The 22,612-nt window shown below is 38.7% G+C and overlaps 1 protein-coding gene across 1 annotated transcript in view; it reads right to left on the bottom strand.

Moving 5' to 3' along the window:
- Positions 1-22,612, bottom strand: part of PRKCQ (protein kinase C theta) — a 120,770-nt gene that overhangs the window by 60,602 nt on the left and 37,556 nt on the right. Inside the window, exons 8-11 of the mRNA XM_007935450.2 lie at positions 16,831-16,940; positions 15,972-16,089; positions 13,478-13,638; positions 9,485-9,658 (exon numbers count right to left, since the gene is read on the bottom strand). Coding sequence (XP_007933641.1) covers positions 9,485-9,658; positions 13,478-13,638; positions 15,972-16,089; positions 16,831-16,940 — 563 coding nt within the window. The remainder of the gene's footprint in view (positions 1-9,484; positions 9,659-13,477; positions 13,639-15,971; positions 16,090-16,830; positions 16,941-22,612) is intronic.

The following is a 22,612-nucleotide window of genomic DNA, read 5'->3' as shown; positions in this document are numbered from 1 at the left end:
CAAGATTATCTTCTGTGTCTCTGTTAATTGGTTTCCCTTTTCTTTGTTGAAGAGGGTCTGTGCAATCCTTCTGCCTAGTCCGCCATCTTGCCCTGCCGAGGAAGCCTATTTTTAAAAATATTTTTCTCCTTCTTTTCCTTTAATTACTCCTTCATTCTCAAAAAAAGTTATTGAGATAGATTGACAAATACTAATTACCATAATACTGTAACTATACACTAGAAAATTTGACAAAATCCGTGACTATAAAAACACTGGCAGCAACAAAACAATAATGCAGATGAAACCATGTGATTCAAAGCATCATTGTAATTGGGTAATAATGATAGCTCTGACCTGAGTGCATTAGAAGGCTCAAAAAGAAAATTAGCATAGAGTTTTAGCCTTGTAGATATATAGATTATATAGATACATGTAAGCTGGGCTTATGAAACATGTTTATTGTTATAAGTTACTATTTATATAAGGGATATTTCAATAAAAAAATAATAAATTTCTGCTGCAACACTGCACAAAATTTTATAGACAGTCATTTTGGTGTCACCTCCTCTGACAGTGTTACTCAGTGCGGTCTGCACCCCCTGCCCTCCCTTACTGACGCCACTGTGAAGGAAGCCACAGAAAATTATGAGCAATACATGCACACACATACAAATCACCTTTCTGGGTCATATATGTTGAGAAACCTGGGTGGAAGGTGAAGGAAAACAGTAATTAGGATTAGTGAAATTACTCATGGAAGGAAGACTGGGCAACCTACTTACACAAAGATTTATGACCTCAGAAACCCAAAGGGGATCACTAAGAGGCAGAATCAACTCAATGGCAGTTTGAGAGTGAGTGAAATTATTTACAGAGGAGGTAGTTTTTAAGTAAGCTTTCAAAGGAGGGAGAGTAGATTCATAGGTGAGAGGCATTTTCCTACAACACTTTCTTGAAGCAGATGCAAAAGGCTCAGGGCTTATGAAAAGTTGGTGACAATACCACTGGGGCTTTGAGAGGAGACAAGCTAACAAAAGAATGGACTAACCATCTGGGCACATGAACCCTGAAGAAACATTACAGCAGGCACATTATGTTGAGAAAGTATTTGTGAGCTTAAAAAGCAAGGAGGGTACAAAGGGCACAGCATTTCAGACTCATGCAACAGTGCTTATAGGAAAAGAATTTAGAAATATTTGTTCACTAATCACTGACTGAGTCCTTGAGTGGTGCAAACAGTTAATGGGTTCAGCTGCTAACTGGGAGTTTGGTGGTTCAAGACCATCCAGAGGTGCCTTGAAAGAAAGTCTTGGCAATCTACTTCTGAACAATTGGCCATTAAAAAACCTATGGAGGTTTATATATGTAGGGAAACTTTCTTTGTTGGTTGCCAGGGGTGGGAGGGGAGGGGAGGGAACACTGCAAAAAAAAAAAAAAAAATGCACTGACCCCTGTCGCTTTAGTTTTGTGTATTTCACTGTACATAAATTATATTTCAATAAAATGCATTAAAAAAAAAAAAAAAACCTATGGCGTAGGGAGTAGGAATCTACCCAATGGCACCTGGTTACTGGTCTGATAACTGCCAACTATCTTCTGTGTCTTTTAGGCAGGAAAACCTAAAGCAAACTTTGTGAGTGCAACATTAGTCTACTATCCATCTGCTGTAAATTTAGCAATTTCTGTAAATTAACTGTGAATCTAACATCTGCTAGATCTCAATTTGTCTGCACAGGAAGGGCATGTATCTGAAGCACATCTAAGCAATCTATAATTTCTGAAATGACAATTTTTAAACATTCTTAGTATCAGAAAACTGCCGCAGTTCTCTAAAGAGAGACCGGTCACTACAAATAGGGAAGGCACAAAAACACTCTTGTCCTAACTCAGGTACAAGTCTTTCTAAGGATGTGGTTTGTGTGGTTTTTCTTTTCCTCGCCAAAGTGGTGATAATTGCCAGTGCTCCTAGCTTAACCACAGGGTTTATGGACTACAGTGTTTTCGAGAGCTTCAGATGAGGCAGTTTCTAAATAAAATGCTTATAATTATAAGCCTTCTGGAATTTTAGATGGATTTTGCCTTCAAACCACAGAAATGCCAGAATAACACACTTTTGAAAAACTACATATCAAAGGAGTTTAAATATATCTATATCTATCTATCTATCTATATATATATCTATATAGATATATATATTATATCTATATATATATCTATATAGATATATATATCATGTGAATGTGTATATTTCAAATAATAATGCCTTGCAACTAATATGATGTTTTCTCTAGAAAGCATTCAAACGCCTCTGCAAATATCTCTCTATATATCTATCTATATCTATATCTATATCTATATTTTTTCTTTTACATTATCCTTCTGGAGGCAAAGGTATGCCTAGGTGGTGCTAACGGTTAACATGCTCAGCTGTTACCCAAAAGGTCGGAAAACTGAGTCAACCCACAGACATCTGATGATCTATTTCCAAAAAATCAGTCATTGCAAACCATGTTCACACCTGGTTCCACTCTGACACACATGGGGTCACCATGAGTTGGAATCAATACAATGGCAACTGATTTGGAGGCCAAAAAAAGACATCTAAAATGACATGTCTCAAAGAAATGTTTAGATGACTTGTTCAGAGTCACATTAAGAGTCAAGACTTAAGCTCATGCTCTCAAGCCAGGACCAGAGGAGAAATAACCATGGGTGAGCTCTACACTAGAGATTAAGCTTTGTGTATTCTTTCTATACTAAAAAGTGAAACATCCTTCTGTCTCATAAAGAGAAATGTTAAGGTAATATTGACAAGGAATAACTGGTTAAATTGGTTCAGATTGTAAGTGTGGAAGTCACATGCTGTGATGTGAATATACTAATATTAATTAGTTATTAACTAATATAATAATGCCTCCTGACTCCTGATATTGCACTGGGGAGGCAGCCCTAAGGAGACCCACAAAATTGTAGTTACTGTCACTCAAATTCAACTTGAGGAAGGACTTAGAGACGTTCCCATATGATCTAAAACTTCTTTTAGTTGTGAAATATTAAAACTTCTTAAATTACTTTTACATTTGAGTACAGATAGACCATTTAAAATTCAAACGAAACACAAATAAAGTTAGACCTTATAGATCACTTGTAATTTCTAAAGAAAAATTTTACTAAAAAAAAAAAAAAAAGCAAAAGTGTTCTCATAGTTTTAGATGCATCCTTCCTTTCCAGACTAATTTTGGAGTTAAATCCTCTCATTTTCCCATAGTTTTATGAGTGATATATGAGAGAAACTTTAGATACTTGAGTATTTACCTTTCATTTACTCTAGCATAATTAACAAGAGAGGAAAACTATTTTCCTCAGACTTTTCTCTCCAGGAGGTAAACATTTTGCTTTTATAGAGATGATATGCTACAAAGATGCTTACATGGTATGAATATGTAGGAGGCCAATATCTGGACACAAAGACAAGTGATCTGAATACTGTTCACAGTTACCAGCTGGGTTATTTTAGGCAAGTTAATCTTTCTTAGCCTTGATTTTCTCACAGGTAAAACGGGAATCATATTATCTTCTTCACAGGGTTATTACTATAATTAAATAATATCTTCAAAGTTCCCAGGAAAATATCTGACACTAAATAGGCCCTCAATAAGGGTAGATTTTATAATATTTTCTTTATTTTAAAATATATGTTAAAGTGGAAATGCCTGGTTACCTACCTGATACTCATTCTTCCTTTCTTATTAAAATATATATATATATATATATTCTGAATGTCAATGTGCCTAGCTGACTGATTAGATTTTCCAGCTTTCCTGGCAGCTAGAATGGATGAAGAGATGTGAGCAGAAATTTTTTTGTGGAGCTTATGGATAATTGCCTTAGTAGGGAACAGACAGCCAGCATGGGCTTCTCCTAATCTTTCACTCTTGTTCCTACTTCCTAACTGGAATGTGACTGTGACAGCCCAGCTGTAGCAGCCATGTTGGACTGAGAAATTATCTTATGGCTGGAAGCCTAGTGCAGGGCATGGTGGGACAGGGATACAGATGTGCTTGGCTCCCCAACGACACCATGGAGTTGTCATATCTGCTCTGAAATGTACTCACCTCACTTCTTTTTTATGAGAGAGATAAATCCTTACAACCTACTCAAGCCATTGTTATTTTCTTTCTCTGTTATTAGCTGCCAAATGCAATTTCTAATGGACACATGCTACTTTGCATTTTAAAAATTCTGAAATTGGGAGATGGAGTCTAATTATAAAGTTTTCAAGAAACAATTTGTTATTTGAGAAATTTAACTGTATCTAATAATTATTCGAGTATATTATTTTAGTGCCTAAGGCATTTGACTGCTAACCAGAATGCTGGCAGTTCAAACCCACCAGCCACTCCTTGGATAGAAGATTGGGCAATCTACTTCTGCACTGATATCACCTTGGAAACCTAAGGAGGGATCACTATGAGTCGGATCCGACTCGACAGCAGTGAGTTTTTTTTATATTTTTTTTAGAGTTTAAGTAGGTTTTTTAAAATTCTTTTTATGTATTAGAATTTAACTTAATTCCTTTTTATATACTAGGCTTTGTTATTTAATCACCATATACTTTGAATGTTATCTCTTTTGGGGAAAAATATAGAATTTACAAATACTAGGTCCCAAGAAACATTTTCTGAATTGATTTAACAATGACCTTTTAAAGTACTCTGAGTACTGAGTTTTCAAGGTTTTGTGACTAATTTTTTTTTTTTAATAGCTTTTGATTTATTTGTAAGTAAATGCAGTTAAAAGACTATGACAAGGAACTAGATGGTGCTTGGCTACTACCACTGACCATTCTGATCACGGACACAACAGAAGGTCCCATATAGAATGGGAGAAAAATGAGTATGCAATTCAAGTTCCTAAAAAAGACTCTACTTACTAGACCGATAGAAACTAGAGGAACCTCTGAGACTATGCCTTAAGATAGTTTCAAACTTGGAACTGAAGTCACTTTTTACCAAATAACAGATTGGCTCATAAAAGAAACAATATCATCCATGAGTAATGTGCTCAAACAATCAACTATATGAGACCAAATGGTCAACATTTACTCAAAACCAAAGATGAGAAGACAAGGAGGGGCAGGAAAACTAGATCAATGGAAACACAACAAACAGAATGCAAATAACGAGAATTGACACATTGTAAAAATTGTAACCAATGTCATGGAGTAATATGCATAAAAATTGTTAAATGGGAAGCTAATTTGCTGTGTAAACTTTCATCTAAAATACAGTAAATAAAAATAATAAAAAGACTATGAAAATTGTTCTTGTAGATAAAATTTTATTGTGGTTTTCCTATTTTTACTTTTTTTAAAAATATAAATAATGGAAAATAGGTACTGAACATATAGTTTTAAAATTCAGTAATGCAAAAGTTGGTTGCATATACACCCTCAGTTGATACTGAGAAGGGATGGTGCGATTTCAAGTCCTGTGAGGAGCTCTGGTGGTGTACTGCCTAAGGCATTTGACTGCTAACCAGAAGGTTGGTGGTTCAAACCCGCCAGTCACTCTGCAGAAGGAAGACTGGGCAATCTACTTCCATAAAGATTTAACGCCTCAGAAACCCAAAGTGGGTTGCTATGAGTTGGAATCTACCAGATGGCAGTGAGTTTGGGTGTTTTGGTTTTTAGACATTTGTGTGGTATCCCTTGGTGACATAAATGAAGCATTCAATTACTAGCTGAAAGCTTGGTGGTTGGAGCCCACCCACAGGCTCCTCAGAAGACAGGCCTGGAGACCTGCTTCTGAAAGGTCGCAGCTGTGACACAGGGGGTCACCATGAGTCAGAATCCACTGGAGGGCAACCAACAAACACAGAAAATATATACAAAGAACAAAGGACTGTGTAAAATAATGAAGAATAAAACATCCTTCCTTCCTCTTGTTAAAACAACAACAGCCTTTCATGAGGCTGAGATGCTCTAGATTCTGATGTGAACAATTTCTATCACAGCTTGGATGATTTATAGAGTCATCTTGATCTAGCATAGAGAAAATTAATTTCAAAATTAATTTTGAGCCTCATTCAGATTCAGGTTCATGTTCAGCTGATACTGCTTTCACCTGCAGTGTCCAGTTTGCCCTTCACTGTCCTATTTGCAGGGAAATTCTCACAACGTCTTCTGTGCAGGGGAGCAAAGAGGGTCTCAGAGCCTTGCTGATAAATGGTAGAGAGCTGAAACTGGACTTTTTCAGAATCCAAGCCCACAGTTCTTTTCATTCCAGGTAACCTCCCTAAATGGCTTCACTATATATTCATACTTTAAGAGATCACACATCCCTCATATACATAAACTTTAAAAACTTTTAATGATGCATACAAAGTGTTGCATTGGTGTATATATTTGCAACAACAATAAATAAATAAATTGGAAAAAAGAACTTTTAATAATTTAATCTATGTACCATTTATAAAAAATGAATAACTCGTCTACAAAATGTCCTGAATAATCTTGTATTCAACAGATAAGTTCTTGGTAGGATGAAAGTAAACAAATAATTTTCTCCAGAAAGTAACAATTCCCTAGAAAAGTAAATAATTTCTCTCATCAAACATCTTAATTCACACTAGGAAGAAAGACCTGACAATCTACTTCTGAAAATCAGTTAATGAAAAGCTATGGATCACAATGGTCCGATCAACAACTCATCATGGAAATGGTCCAGGACTGGGCAGAGTTTGGTTCCACTGTACATGGAGTTGCCCTGAGTCTGGGCCCAACAAACTGCCACTAACAACAATGTCTTAACTAGTGTGCAAGAGTAATTGTCACCTCAAGGAAGGTCATCCAAAATGTATTCAGAGAAAATCTTCATTCATTCACAAAACTTACAGCTTTTTACATCCACCGGTGTTATTTAATTGGCTGCTTTGATGATTCATTGGCTTTGTTATTTAATTGGTGCAAGGTTTGAATAATAAATTCAATCAAAAACAACTCAAAGTCTTTAGGAATGTGCAAAGCAACCTTTATATATTTTTTGCCTTCTCTTTCTAAAAGAACTCAATTCCTTGATATGTAAGTGCTGAAACTAGTCCTATAACATATGATGTGCACATTCTCTTGCACTTTTGTTCTCGTGACATAAATGCTGCCAAGCATTTACTTCTCAGGTCTTTGTAAAGCATCACAGCCCCGTGGAACATAGAAAGCATCTCTTGTAGGAAGGAAAGAAACAAACGCTGCCTGAGACTCTGGCAGAGAACCATAAGAAGGGAACATACCTATTTTCCACAAAGTAGAATTCAAAACAGCCCTCCCCATAAGAAATTCAAACATATCATACAACATAAAACAAAGTAGCAAAAAAAAAAAAAAAAAAGGCAGGAAAGAGGTGCTGAGTTAAGCTTGACTACGTAAGTGTCCCTAGATGCCTGGTCTGAAGTGTATTTAGCAGTTTGATACATGCTTCACAATAGTTCAAGAGGGAAAGCAAGACCACAAATAGGCCCCCGGGTGCACAGAAGGGAAAAATGTGGCAAAGTTCTGTACTTTGCCTTCTGGGTAACGCATCTACCCCATCCAAGACCAATAGAAAATATTTCTAGCAGAAAAGTTCCCTGATCCTCATTATCAGAAATTCCAAATACTTTCTTGCTGCAGTTTAAGCCTATTTTCTCCTAAACAGCTTATCATTACCCCCACATTCCTTCATGTGTCTCTCACAAGGTTCCACCACACCTCTGATGCCCAAGAACTCCTTTCTCTTTTCTGCCTGTTCAAATTCTGCACAATCTAGCATTACTCACTACTGCTTAGAAGTATCACTCTTACTTCTTTCATTAGATTATGAAATTCTCAAGGTCAGGAACTATATTATCTATTTCCATATCCTCCATAGAAAACCCATGGAGGGGTCGCTATGAGTTGGATCTGACTCCACAGCAGTGTTTGCGTTGCGTTTTTTATAGTGCTTTGAACACAGTATATGCTCAATAAGTGTTTTTTTCATGGTCTGGTTTCTCTAGGGAAGTGTATCCATCCAGCGACCCATCTATTCATTCACTTGTTCATTAAACATTGGCTGAGAATCTACTGGTTCTGTCTGGGGAAGCACTAATGAAAGCCCTCCAAAAAACTCATTGCCATCAAGTTGGATCTGACTCATAGTGACCTCTCCTTGGGTTTCTGAGGCAGTATCATTACAGAAGTAGATTGCCCAGCCTTACTTCTGAGGAGTGGCTGGTGGGTTTGAACTGCTAGCCTTCTAATTAGTAGTAAATGCCTTAGGCACTATGCCACCAGAGTTACCAATGAAAACCCTAATTGCCAGCAATTGTTTCTGATTCCCACAATCCCCCCACTAATGTTTTCTGTGGTGAAGGGCAGCTAAGAGGTCTGTATTGCTCATACAAAGGTACTACACTACATTATCTTCAAGGCATGAAATAGCAAAAGGGGAAACCACCTTTAACACAATTTGCACTTTGACCACATGGATCTGGCTTATTATTCTACGCTAATACAATAGGGATAGGGCAGAGGAAAGAAGAAAAATGAAGAGAGATAAAAATGCTTGGGCACAAAGAGTGACTTACAAAGATGTTCCTTTCAGTGTTATTTAAACCAGGAAAAAAAATAAAAAGCTATGTTCCCGTTAGATAAATAGTGTTGTAGAAGAATTTATACAGATGTGTGGAAATGTATAAAGTACAGTGTGAAAACTGCAAATACAGGTATTGACAATGGAATGCTAGTTTTATTTAGAAAGTCACTGAAGGAAAATCTAGAAGGATAGACATCAAAGTATTAAAGGTGAGTGTATTCAAATGGCATTTTTTTTTTTTTTTTTTCCCCCCTAAAGGGAAAGGGAGACCAGGACGAGAATCATGCCCAAGCAGGAGAGTCTTCTGACAGAACAGCATCAGTGAAGGAGCTCAGTGTGTAACGGCAGGCTGAGACCCTGCCCACTCATCTCCCCGCTCAGTGCTCCCTGTGGAGACAGAGCTGATAAAGACGAGGAGCCCTGCTCTAAAGGCTGCTCTTCTGCCTTCCTTAGAAAGGAATATTAACAATGCACATGCATTTCTACCTGTCTCCCAACTACTGTCTCTTCAACTTTTGTTTCTTCATGTAGGAAAGATCAACAAACAGGTGTTGCCTTTTTTGCTCCCCTAAAGACCACAATTTTGTCAAGCAAGTCACAGACTTCTTAGTTAAACCAAATAATGCTAAGTTAAACCAAATTCCTCAAAGCAAGCAAATAGACAAACAAATCCAGAAGTAAAGCCCGTTCCCAATCAACTACATTAAGAATTTCTAAGCAATATTTACATGGTATTTAGAAGAGATGGGTGTATGGACGGGTGGAAAGTAGACTGAAAGCTACAGATAAAAACAGAGACAATACCCCACGCCTCCAAATGAGGGCACCACAAGAAACAGGTGAATTTACTGTGTTAGGGGTAGAGGGAAGGGTTGTCTGAGCAGAGGTCATACCTTGGTCTGGAATGTACAAAACATGTGCGTTAAAAATGGATGCTCCCAGGCCAATGAGAGGACTCTCTTCTCTACCATTGTACACTCCACATCGTCGTCCATCAAGACCACATCTTTCTTTAAGGCTTTTACTGCAAAAAATTGATTGGTTTTCTTGAACTCTGCTAGGAAGACCTAGAAGAAAGAGGAAGAAGTTAAGGCTTTTTTTTTTTTTTTTTAGAATTTGAATTCACATTCATTAAAGAGAGAGATTTTTCTCACATCTTCACCCCTTTTACTGAGACAAAATATAGAGCTTCACTTGTTTAGGACATTACTTAACAGTTTCCTACCATCTATCTGTGTTGTTCAACAGGTTTCAAAAATCACTATGCAAGGGGATGGGCTATTCCCAGGAAAATTTCATTTAATCATGTATGCTCTGACTGCTCAGGGACTCAAGTAATTCACAAAGACAGCTCACAAAAGGCAAGCAATGGAGAGGAGGAGATGGCTACAGCTGGAACCTTACTGGAAATGAGAACAAAACATAGCACTAAGTTTGACTCAATTTTGCAAGGAAAAAAAAAAAAATTCCTGAGCCATATAGTTCTTATGTACTTAACTTAAAGGAATTCCTAGGTAGTGCAAAAATAAGTCCTTAGCTGCTAACCGAAAAGTTAGTGGTTTGAGTCCACCCCAGTGGTGCCTCAGAAAAAAAGCCTGGTAATCTACATCCTCCAAATCCACCTCTGAAAACCCTATGGAGCACTGTTCCACTCTGACACATGAGGTAGCCATGAACCAGAAGTGACTCCATAGCCACTAACAACAACAATAAGAAGGATGTTAATAAAGTTAAACCAACAAGCCTTAGTATTACTCTAAGGGACAACCAGGAGCTTTGGATACTCTCTGCTGTATGTCTAAGGCAGGATAATCCTCTCCTTCAGGACCACATGTCCATATTGCCTGTGAGAACTGACTGTGAGGCCTGAGGAGGGGAGAATAAAGCACCCAAGAAAAATGACACCGTCTTATTTCTCTTTCTCATAACAATAAAAATCCTCCAAAACTTGTTTTTCTTTCTTTTTGACTCTGCATAAGAAGTATCGTTCCTTACCAAAATGGTATTCTTGTTCTCAATCTGTTTTTAAGCCCCAATAGCATGTTTTGTGGGAATATGCACATCATTCAATTGCCTGAATTTTCATCTATATTATTTTAAATCTAGACACATATGTTTTCAGTACTCTTTTAACATCATGGGCTGCACATTCTCTGAAAGTCGATAAAAGAAACAAATGACAAATGTTCTTGATAACTATCATTTGGAGTGCATTCTATAGTTTACAAATCATTTTCCCACATGGTATCTCATTTGATTCAAGCAGTTCTCTAAGTTAGGGTTTTCAAGACTGTGAGCTTTCCCGGCCTGTTTTCTGAGGTGCCACTGCGTGGGTTTGAACCTCCAAATTTTAGGCTAGTAATTGAATGCTTAGAGATTTGGGTCACCCAGGGACTCCTTCCTTCTTATTAACTTTGTTCAAATGTAGAAATCCACATGAGAACAGGGAAAGACAAACATTTCATTAACAATTTAAAGCACTCTTTTGGTAATTGCTTCTTTCAATAAAACATCCCAAAATCAGCCATAAACTAAAAAGCTGAAAAGGCAATTTCCATCTATATAATGTGCTTTCAATTTTTGGTAACAGGTTATAATTGCACATTAATTGATGCTAAATTACAATGAAGACTGGCTGTAAAATTGTCTATTACACTCAGATTAACACCAAATGAGCCTGCTGTGGTTAATATTATTGTGGAAATGAACTTAAAGAATTAATGGCTATCAGCTACAGTTTGCAGGGCAGAGTCGAATTTTCTGAAGGTGATGCACTGGTGTGTAAACCAAACCCCCAAGTGGAGCATAGTGTTACTCCCCTGTAGTAGATGCTCAGCTGCACTTTAGCTTATTATTAAATAAACTGGGTAAATTTTCCTGCCAAAGTCTGTTGAGCAGGTGCTAAATATAATGCTGGCTTTGGATGAACAAATTCATGGAAGAGTAATCTGGCTAAAATTTTCTAAGGAGTCACATCCAAACATATAAAGCAGTTGGGAGCATAATTAGTACATTAGATATCCTAACACCAAACAAAACCAAACCCACTGCCGTTGGATCTGACTCATAGCAACCACTCCTTGGGTTTACGAGGCAGTATCACTACGGAAGTAGATTGCCCAACCTTCCTTCCAAGGAGTGGCTGTTGGGTTTGAACCTCCAGCCTTCTGGTTAGCAGTCAAACAAAACAAAACCAAAACTGCTGTCGAGTTAGTTGATTTTGACTGATAGTGACCCCTCCTTGGGTTTCTGAGGCAGTATCACTATGGAAGTAGATTGCCCAACCTTCCTTCTGAGGAATGGCTGTTGGGTTTCAACTGCCAGCCTTCTGGTTAGCAGTCAAATGCCTTCGGCAATATGCCACCAAAGTTCCTTTAGGTTAGCTAAAATATCCTGAAAGTCTACATTCCATATATATCAGCCAGATAAAGTAAACATGAATTTACTTTAATGTACAAATTACCTTCACAACAACATCTAATGTTTGACTAACCAAGAGAGCTCCATAGCATGAGTAGCAACTGTGGTCTTGAAAGCTTTTGAGCAGCCATCTAAGATGCAACTATTGGTCTTGCCTCATCTGGGGCAAAGAAGAGTGAAGAAAATTAAAGACATATGGAAACAACTAGCCCAAGGGACTAATGAACCACAGGAACCTTCATGACCCAGATGGTACCTGGCTACCAGTGTCAAACATTCAGAAAGGGATCAAAATTGGAGATCCTGGAGAGAGATGGAGGAAAAATGTGGAACAAAATTCAAAAACACAAAAAAGAACTATTGATTGAATAGAGATTGATGAAACTCCCGAGAGTATGGCCCCAGGTTATCCTTTGGGCCTGGAACTGGTCTCACATCCATGGATTAGCTCTCAGCCAAACAATACAAAGGCCTATGAGCAGAACATCTACCTCAGGGAGGTGTACCCCTTAGAACAATCAACTATGAGAGATCAGAAAGGCAGCACTTGCATAGGAGGAAATCTAGACAGACAGGAGTGCATAGGTAAGAAGGACTTAGGGAAGGGGTAGTCAGAGGGAGGAGATGGGAGTACAACTGTTTGTTGTTGGGACTATAATCGGTGCTGTGAAACAAAATGTGTGAGAACCGTTGAGAGTAAAATGAATCTGCTTTGTAAATTTGCACTCAAATCACAATAGAAAATTAAAAAAGAGAGAAAGCACCATAGCCTAGTCAAGTTGATGCATAAAATTATCCATCACATCCTATCATCCCTCCTTAAAATCACTAGCTTGAAAATTTTCCGCAGTCACTGAGAGTTGATTATAATTTCTTAAATGTTGTCATCTTCTTCCTCCCCTTCTCTCTTCTCCTACTTCTCCCCTTGTCCCTCTCCTTCTCGTCCTCCTTCATTTGTCCTCTGTAACTGTCAAAGAGAACCTATGACATGAGTGTGTGGTAGGAAGAATTTAGGCAAGGGAATTTCTCAAGGAAACTACTTTGGACTCTCAAGCTACAATCTGAAGCTGTTTGAAGTGGGGGTGGGGATCATATACAAAGTAAAACAACACTCTGGGTTTGAGAAAGTAGAAGGAGAGGGAAAAAACAGGTGTGCGAATTAGGAAGTGACTTAGGCATTCCCATTCCTTTGATGTCTAAGAATATCAAACACAAAAGGGTATGGAATGTACACCTTCAAAGTAGAGTGTCTTTGGGGACAAGATCCCAGAAAGCAGAGGCTGCAATTGCCATAGAGTCTCCTGAGGTCCCTATTTATTCAGTCATCTCTCTATTCCTAAAATATTCAGCAATGCTCTTTCCACCTACACAGTTCTGGTCCCTATAAGTTTAGTTCCCTGGGCCAGAAATTCTGCTTTTCAATTTCTGGAATGTAGTCCATAGAATTATATAACATGGTATCATACCTTGCCAAAACTTCCTTTCCCCAACATTTTGTGTAAGATAAAATCCTCAATTTTCAGTTTCATATGTAGAGATGGTCTTTCTATGTTCAGTTCAGGTTCTGGAAGTTGGCACACTTTATCCCCCTCATCCATTGGAGAATCCCAGGAGATTCCTTGATGCTCTGAAAATGGCAAGCCAGTGGTTACAAGTAAACATGGAGTAATGGAGGACCATTCTAATTACCAGTCATACACTTTCTCTTCTACTTCCCTTTCTGAGGCTCTATCTGCCATGCATGGGTGGGGGACGGGGAGAAGGACTGCAAAGGAAGGCAGATTTAATGCCTTTCCATCTATCTGTAATGTCAGCATCTCCTGCCCATGATCCTGGCATTTGGGGTTGGACTATGTCTCTTTATATAGTCAATAGACTGGGAAATATTTCAACTTAACAACATTATTTCATGATGGAAAAATTTGGGGATGGAAAACAGTGATGGTTGAACAATATGTGAACATATATTAATGTCACTGAACTGTATATGTGAAGAATGTTGAGATGGCAAATGATCTGTGACAAACATATTTCCCAGAATAAAACTATAAAGGTAAAAAAGAAACATATTCCAATCAGTAGAAGATCATCTATGCAAAAGGAATGAGCACTTACAATGTGTCAAGTCATGGACAAATGGGAATTTTAAACAAATCTGAGGAAAAATGATTCTCAATTGTTCGTGTGACTCAAAGCCACAGTGGCATCAATTCCATGCCTTGCAATGTGAAGGAAGAGGAAAGATCTCAACCACATCATTCACCATTCAGCAGTCTTTTGATGAAGAGGAGCTCTGGTGGCATAGTGCCTAAGGCTGGCAGTTCAAACCTACCAGCCACTCCTCAGAAGGAAGGTTGGCCAATCTACTTCCATAGTGATACTGCCTTGGAAACCCAAGGAGGGGTCACTATGAGTCGGGTCCGACTCGACGGCACATCACAACAACAACAACAACAACTCTGAGACATGGTTTACTTCAAGAGACAGTTCCTCAACCTAACCCAAACTCTTCTTTTTAAATTAAGTCGATTTATTCTTTGTTCAATGCCAGAAGAGGTGTGTTGTTGTTGTTGTTATGTGCCGTGGAGTCAGCCCTGACTCATAGCGACCCCTCCTTGGGTTTCCAAGGCAGTATCACTACGGAAGCAGGATTGCCCAACCTTCCTTCCGAGGAGTGGCTGGTGGGTTTGAACCGCCAGCCTTCTGGTTAGAGTCAAGTGCCTTAGCCACTATGCTACCAGAGCTCCCAGAAGAGGTGTAGAAAAAAAAAAAAAAAAAAAAAAAAAAAATTAAGGGATGCTTACCCCTCTTATAATGCCCTAGTGGCACAGTGGTTAAAGTGCTTGGCTGCTAACTGGAAGGTCAGCAGTTTGAATTCACCAGCTGCTCCGTGGGAGAAAGTTGTGTCAGCCTGCTTCTGTAAAGATTACAATCTTGAAAACTCTGTAGGGCAGTTCCACTTTGTCCTATAGAGTCACCATGAGTTGGAATCCATGCCATAGCAACATTTTTGTTTTGTACCCCTCTTAAATAGTAGTTTTATTTTTTAATCCCTAGGTTTATTGTTTATACTGTTATTTTTAGATGTTGAGGTGGCGCCAACTCATGGTGACCTTATGTGTAATAGAACAAAGCATTGCCTGGTTCCATCTTCATGGGAGCTCTGGTGGCATAGTGCCTAAGGCATCTGATTGCTAGCCAGAAGGCTAGTGGTTCAAACCCACCAGCTACTCCCTGGAAGGAAGGTAGGGCAATCTACTTCTGTAGTGATATTGCCTTGGAAACCCAAGGAGGGGTTGTTATGAGTCAGACCTGACTCAACAGCAGCGGGGTTTTATCTTCATGATCATAGATATGTTTGAGTTGGTATGTTTGAGACTATCTTTCATAGTCTTCCTTAAACCCAGGAATATAAGTATTTTATAATGTATGTTGAAATTATCATGTTCCAGAGTCATGTGGTCATATTCTTTCAACAACAACTCTCAAAGTATAGATTGGATCAATTTCTATGATGTCATAAGATGTTACTAACTCTTGAGTCTGATATTCTTCTATTTTTCAGACTTAAACTTCTCAGAAAATTCTCAAAGGTGCAGACTAAGATTGCCTTCTATGATGTCCCATAATCATTATGGTAGACTCATTTCTATAGAACTATTTAACAGTGATAGAAAATAATATTCTAAAAATATTTGAACTTGATTCCTCCATTCCTACCCCATTTTCTTCCCCTCACCTCTACCTACCCCCCTTGACAAAAGTGTCCTAATGAGATATATTTTGATTTAATTTCTAAGAAGTAGGAGCCTCTTAGTTGATGGGTAGACCTGCAATTCTTAAATAAATAGAAAAGTCACCCATCAAACCAGGTAAATGGGGGATTTAAATCTTGAGAATTCAGATTAAGGTTAATGAAGATTAACTGACATTGACTCTACTGTGGATCACAACAGCTACCTCTTTTCCCCGGTGCTGGTAATTGTGGCAACCTTGTTTCATCTTTCATGGAGTGTGGGAGACCAATTTCAACTGGACCTTCTCTGCAGATATGCTCAGTGTCTCTTAAGCAGCGAGCCTAGATCACAAACAAACAGTCCATTCACCACTGATGTGACAGTTCAGCCTGCTGTTCACGGGACAAAAGTCATTTAAGATTCCTATATGTGCAGGATAATCAAAGTTCCTCTTCCCTTCAACACCTTTTTGGAATCTCCCATCCTGTGAGAGTCTGTGTATTGAATTTTATAAACTAGTAGAACAACTGAACTTCCTTCACACTTTTCTGGGGTTTAACTGGTTTCTCCCATGCTATCCACATCATTCCATCACAAATATGAATAGAAGGTCAATGAATGACAAAATAGCTCACATGGTCTATTTAAAGCCTTAAAGAGAAATGGTCCATGGATAGGAGAATTCAGCATTCAGGAAATGCTAAGCTAATAATTAGCAAGGCGAGGGGAGTCTAGAGATGAATCTAGCAAATAAGTAATCTCCCCCACTCCCTGCTATCAGATATCTCCAATATACTAAGTATAAAGTTGGCAATGAATCGTCAAAAATTTTTAATTAATTTGCTTGTTTCTGCCTCTGTTCATTCCATAAAGAACTGAAGACCTTATAAAAATACAGAGTATGAATGTATTAAATAAATAAATAAATATCTCAAAGAGGAATTACGGGCATGAAGACAAAAGGCAAAGGCAAGCCTAGTGATCAGAAATATATATCTTGTTGTCCTATAGAGTTACTACAGATCAAGTAGTTCTTGTTGAGTGGAACTCTTAGGAACATGTCAACTAAAAGCCTTTCCTACCTGTTGAGTGCTTTCAATCATTGCCAGGGCTTCAGCCATTAGCTTCTGGTTTATGCCACAAAGGTTGGCCACTTTTGCCTGGCATCTGTGATGTACATTCATTCCACATGCTGCAAGAAGAAAGCAACATAGTGAGCAAGAGTAACAACTGTCATGGCCTATGCATATGATCAGTTTTATGTATATATGTGTAGAAGGAATGATTGGCAAACTCCTAGACCCATCTTCCCATCAAAGGAGGACACTGGATAAAAATCATTTAGTCAGGAGGTGCGTTTATGATGCCACTTTGATAACTACCTCCTTTTCCTTGCAACACACACACACACACACACATACCATAGAGGTTTCCCAGAGTGATAATGGGAAACGGTTGTCTCTTGAGATAGAGCCAGTGTCTTGTTGTAAGGGTTTGTTCTCAATATAGGTTTGGACTGTACCATGACTGACAGGAAAAAAAAAAAAAAAAAATGGCATTGCCTTTCCCTGGTAGTAATCTGAAATGCTGGAATTGAAGAATTTTTTGCTCTCGATGGACAGATTGAAGCCCAAATATCCTCTGCTCAGCCTCCTTCCTTTCCCAACTAGACTTCAAGGAGTTTCCCTGTCCTCCAAGCAGAAGCTGAGGAGGCAGCTTAAGTCTGCAGAAGTGAAACAGAGTGGTGGTGCATTTGTGTGTGCTAAGGGGAGGGAGTAAAAGAAGGGACAGTAGCCTAAGGACCACCATCTCACCACATGCGAGAGGTGGAGTTACTAAGGTGAAAGGGACACAGGCAGGGACAGATATGAGCAGTGCATGGTCAGAGAGAGCCAAGTTAGTGAAGTCTCCTGAGAAAATGATTGAGAGGATGGGTGGAACCCAGTAAACTTCTGGGTCATAAACAGAGGATTTATACTTATTTCTAAAATTTATTTGAGGCTACTAAAGTGAATCATTTCTTTTTTTAACGTTTTGTTGTGATCTGGGTGAAAGTTTACAGAGAAAATTCATTTTCCATAGACAGTTCATGCACATTTTGTTTCATGACATTGACTGCAATTTTCACAATGTGACAGCTCTCTTCCCATTTCATCCCAGTATCTCCCCTGTGTCCTTCTTTCCTATGCATTCCTGCCCCCGAATTATCTCCCTGTGTAAATACTGCCCTTCTATTCTTCCATGATTCATTGTTCTAAGGAGTGTATCTACCTGGTATAGTCACCTATCTATCTATTGTTTGGCTGGAAGCCACGGGAGTTCAATTCCAGGCCTGAAGGGTAACTAAGGTCCATAGTCTTGGAGGGTCTCACCAGGTTCTATTAAATAAAGCAAATCATTTATGTGGAACAAAGAATTGCAGAAAAGGATGGACACATTTAAATATTGAGATTTTTTTTTTCCACTTTTCTCCTTACTCCTTGTAGATCTCATAAGGCAGTTTTATATATAAATAAAGGCCCATTTGACAGCCCACACTTGATGAGTATGGTATGTCCTGTCTCAGTATGACAATAGAACTTGTTGTTGTTGTTATTTGTCATTGAGTCAGACCTGACTCATAGCGATTCCTCCTTGGGTTTGCGAGGCAGTATCACTACGGAAGTAGATTGCCCAATCTTCCTTCTGAGGAGTGGCTGGTGGGTTTGAACTGCCAGCCTTCTGGTTAGCAGTCAAGTGCCTTAGCCACTATGCTAACAGAGCTCCTGACAATAGAACTTAGTGAGAATAAAAAAAAAATATCACTTTTGACCTCTTCTTCTTGTTCTTGTCTCCACTTCTATCACTACTCTTCCCTAACATGTCCTAATTGTCCTCAGGTCCATGAACATTTTTAATTTTATCAACAAATCCCCTTCTAAGATCAGACATTAAGGCACAAAGATGTCACTTTGAAGACTAAGGTACACCTGACCCAAGCCATGGTATTTTCAATAGCCTTGTATGCATGTGAAAGCTAGACAATGAATAAAGAAGACCAAAGAATTGATGCCTCTGAATTGTGGTGTTAGTGAAGAATACTTAAAATATCATGGACTGCCAGAAGAATGAACAAATATGTCCTAGAAGAAGTACAGTCAGAATGCTCCTTAGAAGCAAGAATAGCCAGATTTCATCTCATCTACTTTGGTCATGTTGTCAGAAGAGACCATTCCCTGCAGAAGGATATCATGCTTGGTAAAGTAGAGGGTCAGTGAAAAAGCAGAAGACCCTCAATGAGATGGATGCAGTGATGGTCTCAAGCATAGCAAGGACTGTGAAGATGGTGCAGGACTGGGCAATGTTTTGTTCTGTTGCACATAGGGTCACTATGAGTCAGAGCCAACTTGATGGCACCTAACAACAACAGCAAGAAGAGCTGTACAGAAAACATTACACCATATTTCTCATGTGCAATGCAGCAGCAAAGAGGAAGAAAAGTGAATGGAGATTGTTTTGTAGAAACAGGACATTATGTCTTAAGGAGGTCATATGATATGAAGACCCAGTTAAAAGCAAGCAATACAACCTCTCCAGAATAATTATTAAAATTTCTAATTGTGGCAGAAAAGTTTGTTGATGAATAATAATAATAATAATAATTTCTTCTTAAGTGGTGGTTTTCATTCCCTGTTCCCCTCCTCCTTCTTCCCAGGCAATCTCTTGTGGGAAGACAGGTTATGTTATTTCTGCCTCAGATATGTGAGTGGACTGAAACTTGAGGCCACCTGTTAGGTATCCTCAAGGGGAGGAAACTGGGCAGAGGCTTCTGAGATCACAGAGGGAAAGAGACAAGGAAAGGGAAGTGCCCCTTCAGCTCTCTTAGACTGGAAGTGGTGGGTGGGTTTAGGAGTGCAGGGACACTCTTTTCACTAGCATGCAATGTCAGGAGAGGTAGAGGGTATGGTGTACCTAGGGAGACACGACCCTAGGCATGGGATTCTAGCTTTGACCAAAAAAAAAAAAAAAAAGAATGAATCACAAAGCTGTACATGTGATGCAGAAACAGAAAGCAACAGGCTTTAAGGGACCACTGTAGACCTGGATGACAAGGATCTCAGTGGCAACCTGAAAACAGGGTATTAGAGGTCTTTATCCAGTTTTCAGGCACCTGTATATAAGCCTCTCAAAATCTTGTGTGATTATAAGAAGGGTTGTTGTTGTTGTTGAGTTGATTTTGACTTGTAGTAACCCCATATGACAGAGTAAAGCTGCCCCATAGGGTCACCTAGGCTTTACAGGAACAGATTGCCAGGTTTTTCTCCTGTGGAGCCACTGGGTAGGTTTGAACTGACAACCTTTTGGTGGGCAGCTGAGTATTTAAAATCATTGCACTACCAGGGAAGGCTCATTATAGAAATTTCCCCTGGCAAGATTGGGCTTTAGAGTCCCAACTAAGTTGATTTAAAGGTTATAAAAAAGGGAATATTTCTTATACATCTGAGTTGATGGCTTAAATTCCTATCTACTATATACTTATAAAAAAGAAGCTCAAAAAAGAACCAAAGTTTTCTTTCATTTCTTAAAATTATATGTTATGCTAGATTTTACCAAAGAAAAAGAATGAGGAGTGGGAAGTACCTGAGAGGAGCAAGTTTTTGAGGCCAGAGCATGGGAGTTGGAAGGAAGGAGACTTGGGTGGAGTGCTGGTCACAACTACCAAGCTCTCACGGACACTGCATGATCTTGAGCTGGTCCCGCACTCTCTATGGGCTTCAGTCTACAGATCCAGAGCACTGAGCTAAAGGATCCATGGGCTTCTAGCTTTCAGATTCTATGACTCACACGGGGGAGTATTCTGCTTCATCAGTCCTGAAAATGGCATGCTAAAGGACTAAGGGAGTCTCGGGTGGTGCAAATGACTAACTGAGCTACTAACTGAAAGGTTGGAGGTTTGAGTCCACTCAGAGGTGCCTCAGAAGAAAGAGCTGGTGATCTACTTCTGAAAATCAGCCACTGAAAGTCCTGTGGAGCACATTCTACTCTGATACACCTGGGGTCACCAGGCAGTGGAATTGACTCAATGGCAGCTTTTTTTTTTTTTTTTTTAAAGAACTAACTTCCACTTACTGTGCCCATCTGATCCTTCTGTATAGGGATGAATGTGTGTAATGTGTGTCTGTGCAAAGGACAATTATTCCATAATATTTTATCATTAATTTGATAAAAAATTATGAGATATTACATTACAATGAAAAAAAAGATCTAAGATGATTTCCAAACTCCAACTGACAAAATTGTAATCTCAAGTACTACCTGATTCAAAAAACCTACATAAATAATGATTATTCAAGTGGAACTAGGCAGCAGAAGCTATATACAATCATACAGTTATAATATTATATGCCTATTAGCACTTTCGTGTGAAAGGAACACAGTGTCTGAGATCAAGTAGGTACTCAACGAATACAATTTCTTTTTCATCTTTGTTATTTACTACATTGAAATGTGTACTAAAATACTTAGGTGAAATTTTAGCAGCCTTCCCCTTTAATTTAACTAGATTATTCTTTCTCAGTAATTCATAACAAAACAGTATTTTCTATGTCAATTAGTAAAATTCTTATCCTAATGTAGATGCGTAGATACTTTCACAAAAATCCACTTGAAATAAAATCTTTCATGTATATTAAAAACCTTTAACATAATTCACAATAGCCAAAATGTGAAAACAACCCAAGTACCCAATGACAGATAAATGGATAAACAAAATGTGATATGTCCATATAATGTAATATTATTCAGTCATAAAAAGAAATGAAGTTCTGATCCATACTATGACTTGGATGAACTTTGAAGACATTGTGCTGCATGAAATAAGCCAGATACAAAAAGATAAATATTGTATGATCCCACTTATATGAAATATCTAGACTGGGCAAAAGCATAGAGACCAAAGTACATTAGCACTTACCGAGGACTAGGAGGAGGGATAAACAGGGAGTAAAAAAAATAAGTCTTTAACATAATAAAGATGCTGCTTCTAATGGTGTTCCTTCTACCCTCTTGAATTCTGTGGTCATCAGCACAACTCACACTGGAGTTGTTTACGAAGCTGTAACATTTCCTTACTCATTATTGAAACACAAAGCAAGGCAGTCAGTGATGACTAGCACAACAGAATCGAGATCTTTCTTCCTCCTTAAAATTGTAGCCAGATCTGCGCTTGTCTCTGATACACAGTTGTGAGGAAAGCCACCATCCCTACTATGGTAATGTATTGTTGTTGTTCGTTGGGTGCCGTGGAGCTGATTTCAACTCATAACCACTCCATGTGGCAGAGAAGAACTGCCCCATAGGGTTTTCTTGGCTGTAATCTTTATGGAAGCAGATCACCAGGCCTTTTTCCCCTGGAGTGGGTTCAAATCTCTAACCTTTCCATAGCACTTAACAATTTGTGCCATCTCAGGTTTTTGTTACTAACCTATCACGTGATAGCTGGATCTCTCTGAATGCAAAATGTCCCTTTCGATTATTATTTTCATGGGGATTATATTGAAGAGCGAAGACAAGGTGAGAGCAAGAGAGGGCTCTACTTAAGAAGATGGTTTATGAGAAGACAAGATAAAAAATGAGAGTGTGGCAAAGAAGGGGGAGAAAGAGAACTAGAGAAGAGAATGAGAAGAAACAAGAGGTGAGGGCAAATGCATGTGGAGGTGAACAGAGCTGAGGAAACTAGGCAGGTGGTTGAGGAAGGAGGGAGCAAAAACAGAAATGAAATGGGGAAGGAAAGGGAGGGAAGGAAAAAGGGGAAAGAAAAGGGGACAAAAGAAAAAGGGAGGGAGCTATCAAAATGAAGGTCGTAGAAGAGAAGGGGGAAGAGAA

This window comes from Orycteropus afer, unplaced genomic scaffold (assembly GCF_000298275.1).
Source record: "Orycteropus afer afer isolate SDZICR_OR568_19922 unplaced genomic scaffold, OryAfe1.0 scaffold00028, whole genome shotgun sequence".
NCBI classification, from domain to species: Eukaryota; Metazoa; Chordata; class Mammalia; order Tubulidentata; family Orycteropodidae; genus Orycteropus; species Orycteropus afer.
Note: the sequence above shows the minus strand (reverse complement) of the source record. Positions and strands in the feature narration are given on the sequence as shown.